Source organism: Zea mays, chromosome 3, assembly GCF_902167145.1.
Source record: "Zea mays cultivar B73 chromosome 3, Zm-B73-REFERENCE-NAM-5.0, whole genome shotgun sequence".
In the NCBI taxonomy this organism is placed as follows: domain Eukaryota; kingdom Viridiplantae; phylum Streptophyta; class Magnoliopsida; order Poales; family Poaceae; genus Zea; species Zea mays.
In genome coordinates, this window is record NC_050098.1 from 41,002,894 (window position 1) to 41,009,713 (window position 6,820).

The 6,820-nt window shown below is 38.7% G+C and overlaps 1 protein-coding gene across 2 annotated transcripts; it reads right to left on the bottom strand.

Annotated features, from left to right (window-relative positions):
* Positions 1-1,363: 1,363 nt before the first annotated feature.
* LOC100191908 (NAD(P)-binding Rossmann-fold superfamily protein) lies at positions 1,364-6,484 on the bottom strand. Of its 2 annotated transcripts, NM_001359562.1 has the most exons (8): positions 6,117-6,427; positions 5,841-5,933; positions 5,070-5,148; positions 4,893-4,974; positions 3,490-3,529; positions 3,278-3,412; positions 2,658-2,795; positions 1,421-1,884 (listed from the first exon to the last, which is right to left on the bottom strand). In NM_001359562.1, the coding sequence occupies exons 1-8, from the start codon at positions 6,245-6,247 to the stop codon at positions 1,593-1,595; spliced, it is 990 nt and encodes a 329-aa protein (NP_001346491.1). In that variant the 5' UTR covers positions 6,248-6,427; the 3' UTR covers positions 1,421-1,592. The 2 variants fall into 2 exon arrangements, with proteins under 2 accessions (XP_020405025.1, NP_001346491.1); XM_020549436.3 differs by lacking the exon at positions 3,278-3,412 and having other exon boundaries at positions 1,364-1,884; positions 6,117-6,484.
* Positions 6,485-6,820: the final 336 nt, after the last annotated feature.

Here is a 6,820-nt window from a genome sequence, read left to right on the forward strand (position 1 = left end):
GTAAGTCAAAATCTCTTTCAATCCATATCAATCCTTTCCAATCCATATGGATTGAAAATAACTGAACGAAGCCTTTAGGGATAGAACCGACGCTTTGAGGGATGTTTGGTTTGAGAAATTAAATCATCTAAAATAAGATAGTGTATTATGGGTCTATTCTTCAAATTTAGTAGGATGATCCTGTTCCTCGTGTTAGACTAACCATGAGAAATGAGGTTGTTAGACTAACCATGAGGAATGATGTGGTAATGAATCAAATCATTCTATTCTATAAATCAAACAAAAAAAGAAGTGAGAAGATAATATATTAGCCCATTCCTCAAACGTAACACCATATAAATGTTTTATTACTGCTGTTTGCTATACTACTTTATAGTTAGTTATATAAATGTTTTATTACTGCTGTTCCTATACTACTTTATAGTTAGTTGGTGCGCTGCTCTGCCGATACTGTTGAGGTTTGGCGTGGTGGTGACAGTGCAACACATCAATCGTTTTGGCACACTTGTTTGCAGTGCAGCCGCCAGATTCAACAGAACTCGCTGAACAATAACAGGAGATTTTTTTTGGACTCTTGTTTCACACTTTTATCATTCTTAACATTAACTTCTTAAAAATAGAAATTAAAACATGTCCCACTTGATTTTCAATGCTATTTTAGACATTTTTAGCCTTATGCGTGCTAGTGCCAAATAAATTTACAAGGAAGGTTTTATATTTTAAAGGCAAAAAATAAATCAAAAATTTTACTGATGTCAAATAAGGAATTGTCTCCTATGCTTTTTTTTGTTATTTCAGCAGCATAATAAGAAGTTTGGGATAGATATAGAGTTAGTTTTAATTGTTAAAGTGTTTAAGTGGATTGCACTTTCTTTATCAGCTTAAGTTTTTAGGTTGATCTGGTCAGTACGTTCATTATAACATGATATTAAAGCTAGAGATCTTAAGTTTGAATACCACTAAAAACTTTATTTGTGTCACCGCTCATTTATTTTCCCGTTTACATCTTTCTCTCTAGCTATTACGTTCTCCCATCACATTAAGCTTTTAAGTTCAACTGATTAAACAGACAGTACATAAATCAATTCTCACAAGCGAACTTATTTATTGTGTATACTAACATAACTATATATTACTACTATATAATATGTATTACGTTCTCCCATCACATTAAGCTTTTAAGTTAAACTGATTAATACATCCACTCTAACAGACAATACAGAAATCAATTCTCACAAGCAAACTTATTTATTGTGTATACTAACATAAATATCTATTACTACTATATAATACGTATATGTCTTGAAATATGTCGGTCAACTATATGATTCCAAATAGGCTCCACTAATCAATCTCATCACGATTAATCGTCTAGTCAGATCCATGGCGACTAGATTGTACTATATGATTCGTAAACAATGCTAAAAATAACACGAGCACCAGTCCAACTCAGCCAAAAAGGCTACAATGTCACTAAATTATTATTCGCTCCGTTCTTTTTTATACAAATATTAGAACGGAGGTAGTATATCTGAACCAAATCAAGCACAAATACACTTACATACACCTATATGCCTTTCAAAACTAAATCATCATTGACTTGTATTGGGAAGTGGAGGCTGAATTTGCCAAGCATCAAGGATACTCTGCAGACCAGATCTATAAGTTGGATGAAGCAGATTAACACCAAGTTCCTGCTTCATCCGAGCATTAGAAACCCGTTTCTCTGCAGGTACGATCATCTCTTGATAATCTAAGCCTGCAGGCTTGGCATCAATGGTTTCAGTTATCATATCAGGATATCTCCTCTGTATCAAACTCGTAGCAAACGCAAAAACTTCAGCTCTTGGGGCAGGGTCGTCATCCACCACATTAAATATTTTCCTGGAATAGAATTGTAAACATGAGAAGTGAATAATTGGTAAACAGGATATTTCAGATTTCACTCAGTCGCTGTGGAAGAACCAAAACCAAACATGTCTAAAAACTAGTGGGTTTGAATTTATATTTGATATTGTATGATCAGAATATCAAACATGCAACTACTGCATCTAGAGGTACTAAATATGATACTCCTGTTTCAAATTGAGTACTTTTTGGTTTTTATAGATATATATATGTTTATTACATATCTAGATAATATTGTCTGGATACAGAATAAAAGTTGTGTTTCTAGAAAATGACATATAATTGGTATGGCTTATAATTGGAATGAAGGGGTAGGCGGGTAGCATTCAAAGTTTCATGGCACAAAATGTGAAATTCCCACCCTACTTGATACCCGAAGAAACTTCACGGTGCATGATATGATTATGTTGGTTAATTGCCAAGTAAGGTAGTGTTTGGTTACTAGGGACTAATTTTTAGTCCCTCTATTTTATTCCACTTTAGTTTATAAATTGCAAAATATGGAAACTATAACTCTATTTTAGTTTCCATATTTGACAATTTAGTGACTAAAGTGGAATAAATTGGAGGGACTAAAAATTAGTCTCTAAAACCAAACACCCCCTAAGATATCTTCTATAGAAAATAGAGATGCGGTTGAAATCTCTTGGTTGTGCATTCCAATAAGCAACGTGGCACAGGAATTAAGATTGAAACATTGTTAAATATATCACAAACTGAAGTGACATCAATGCATCCGAAAAGGAAACCTTGCACATCTGATGCTCATGCTAGCCAAGACAGCCTGGTAGATGTCAGCCACGTGGATTCGTGCAGTATATTGCTTAGATTCTCGCAACTTCTGTTTCCGTGACAAAGATTTGCTCTTCGCTAAGGTGTCCAAAGCACTGCAGTAAACAGCGTCCAGTCATTGGAATATAGGAAAAGAATTATAAAAGAAAATATTTCACAAAACAGTTATCGAAACACTACAATAGCATCCAATAAGATATTCTTCATGTCATAATCTATTCTATTTTTGGCCACCTTTTTTTCAACAAGTATAAACACTTAGCATTCCAAAGGACAGGCCTGGCACAGTGGTGATAGATCTTCCCACTTAGCCAAAGGTACTATCTTCGATGTAGCCTCTCTGCAAAAATGCAGAGATAAGAGTTGCATCGGTTATTCCTTCCTAGACCCCAATCATGTGGGAGCCACCAGCATTGGGCCTGCCCTTCCCTTTTTATACAAACTTGGCATTATAAATATGTTTCAGTTTTCACAAGCTTTAAACAGAGCTACTAATCAGCATGCCAACAAATATCCCTCAAACTGAATTAGTAGAAATTAAAATGGTGAAATGGAATGAAATTCAGCAGGTCAAAACCTTCTTCCAGGCCCATATATTCCACCTAAACGGAATACAAAAGCTGACAGTTTTGGATCATCAATAAGATTCAGCCATCCTTTTTCTGCGTTATATCTTAATTTGGCAGACTCGCTCTTTGGGTTTACTGTATGACTGCATACACAGCAGTGTATTTAGCTTTCTATTAAAATGTACTTCATGGACGAGAAAAGAACCAACGAGTCCCTTACTCCTCATCAACCAATACACCACCACAATCACCATACACACCTGCAAGTAAGAAAGCGTAAAGCGTTACAGAGTAGTTTTCTAAGGAAAATCTCTTATATGGTGCACTGCACATAGCATGATTTGTTATTACCCTCGACTCAGCTTCAATGTTTGATAACTTCATATTAAGTGCATGACATGAGAAAAAAGAAATATATATGTCGAGGAATGTGTCAACTGCAATAGCTGCCCTGTGCAAATCACCCACAGATCTCCAAATGCAGTGCTAGCCACAGAACGCTTGTAAACATACTTCATGCCAGTTTATTGTATAGTTAATGGCTAACATGATATAAGCAGAAGAATGTAAGAACTCTGAAGAATTTGATGTTATTCCACATATATAAAATATGTTGGTGAGTGGTGACTAGGTCTTTGGTACAGCTTCTATCGGCTCCTTGCTACAGCACAAAACACTGTTCTGCACTGTGCGACACTGTAGTGTGGAACTCTTTTTTATCTCCCCAGGCAAAATGAACTAGCAACAGGTGAAGCCCAAGAAAATGTAGCTTTGACTGGCTCCTCGCTACAGTGCAGCAACAATATCGCTACAGTCAGGAACTGAAACCAGATTCACACCTAACGGCGCTTAAATAAGATTTTTATGAGGGGTCTATCCCCATGTTTGAATGTTTAGGTCTATATAGATAGTAAAATTTCAAGTCTCTGCATCACAACTGCTTATAGAAAACATTTGTTTTTCTTCCCTATTATTTGAACCCGCCAATTTTCATATGAAACGTCAAATTCTAATGATAGTGCCAAAAAAAAACACCACTCATAAAGGGAATATAAAAAGGTATGGGTTCAGCTCCTCGTGTGAGAGAATATAAAAGGGCATGGGTTAAAAAGCACCCCTCATTAGCAGTATCCTGAATTATACATGTAACCATGTGAACTGGTTTAAGAGAGATACACATGTCCGCAGCACATCCCGTGCAACTGGCTTTTGGGGTGTTTTCGGCCTGCACATGATAAGTGCAATGCCGTTGGGGTGGTCTTGCCCCGGCAGGTTGAGTTTTTTTTTTAATATTGCAGCTTTGAGCTTATGAACAAAATATTGACATGTTTAGGGCTAGTTTGGGAGTTCAAAAACAGGAGGGGGTTAGAGGGGCTAAAATCCCCTTCTTATTCTGAACTCCCAAACTAGCCCTTAGTGTGGAGATTCCCCGGACTGGTTGCAGCAATTCTCTTGACTAACCCTAATAAAACTTGACAACTTTGAGCACCAGGTGAACAATTTCACTCTGACAGCCCTGAAATCCCCAACACCAAGTAGAATATGATTTATAAACAATGAACAAGTTGAATGAAAATATCATGCGACCAAAGTTGAATGTGCACAAAATATTTGAGAGCTTACTTGTTGACGAAAGGTAGCATAGCCATTCAAGATTACCATGGCCGAGTATTCTCCTCAGATCTTCATCTAAATTAATAAGTAGCTGGGGGTAAAAGGTGCAAATTACCATAAAGTGAAATCCAGTTAGCATTATAGCCTGATCAAACAAATGCAAGTAATGATTGACATACAACTTACAGGATCACCAACTCCAGGGATGGGTGGGATGGAGATGAGCAAGTGAGTTGCTTGTCGTAAACTGTGAATATTTTCCAGGCTGGAAGTGACATGTCTATCAGTAATAACCACTTAAAAATTCAACCAAGAACAGAGAAATTTGTGTACAGGAACATACTATCATCACGCCCATTATTATGAGCAAGAGAATGTGGAGAACACATGCTATGTAACAAGGGATGTTCAGACCTCAGAATGGAGTCAGATACACAGTTTGGTTCATGATAACTAAGTAAAATCACCTCGACCAACTAGCCTACCTGATTGCCTAGTGCAGGCAATGTGTTACAGAGCCAGACTAGAGGATTTGTAACCAAAAAGAACCTTGTTACCACCTGCTTCAGCATGATTTCACCAGAAACTGCTGTAGGCCCATCTGTACTTTCTTTGTGCCGGTGGGATTACTATCATAAAGAAAATAATCGGAGTGGGCTTCCCACATGCTTACTATTTCTACAGGTCAATTGAGCAACTTAGGCCGTTTGCAGCAGTCTACCCAAAATTTACTCAAAAGCAGTATTGTTTGTAGAGTGGAGTTTGAATATGGGTATGAGTAAGCTGCTGGAGATAGCCTTAGTGACGATTTAGATTGTTTCTGCTCTCCTTATATTTGATCTATTATTTAGAAATGCTTCTGGCTGATGAACCGTCAATGTTTAAGCACAGACGGAGCAAGCTAGAAATAAGTGCAAGAACTAAAAGGGGGACAATATAAGCAGCACGAATCCACACCTGTCCTCTGTGCCATCGAAAACGGAAGCATTCATGCCCAGCATCTCTAGCTCCCTCTTCGTGGTGACAGTGGTGCACGTCCCGGAGACCTGCCTGCAGATTCACCCACTCCCAAATCAGGAATCGGGTTGAGACGGGGAACGGAAATTAGGAAGTAGTGGACTCGATTTGCGTCGTCGCCCAACAACCGGAGAGAAGCAGGGAGGAAATGGAATTGGGAGGGAGACATGGAGGATGAAGTGTGCGGGGCAAGAGTGAGGGGTAAGGGTAACCAACCAGCCCTGCGCGAGGAGGCGCTCCGAGACGTAGCGGCCGACGAAACCTGCGCCGAACACGAACATGTTCCGAGGCTGAGGTGCCCAGGCCACCGGTCGCGCCGCCGTCTTGGTGGCGATTCCTGGAACCATCGTGATTCGCGTTTCTGGCCCGCAAGAAGACTGTGGTAACAGGATCACAAATCCGCTGTCCCAAATAGCAATCAATTGGTTGAATTCCACTACAAGAATTAGGCGGATGAGTCCTATCAACACCTCCCAATTCCCTGTCGGATGTCTGGTGGACTGGGTGGACTGCTGCGGAGTTTTTCGTTGTTGGCGTTCGGTGCCTCGAGAACCCGGCTGAGAAAGACCACGCTCCAGGCTCCAGCAATGTAGGGTCCGTTTGGAAGTAACTAGAAGCAACATCCTCTATATTCATCATCTATATCCGTCCTTTACAGTCTCCTCTAAAAGATTCTATCATCTATATCTCTTTCCTCTCCAACAACGTCCTCTAAATTACGTCCTCTATAATCAAATACCTATATTAGAGATATTTTTTTTACATACGTATTTATCATACTCTCAAATGTATTGTACATATTTTAGTTTTGCTAAACCGGTTATTTAAATTATTCAAATGGATAGAGGACTGTTTAGAGAAACTCTATATAGAGAGAATCCAGCAACATCCTCTAAATTTAGAGGACCGGTTAGAGGACG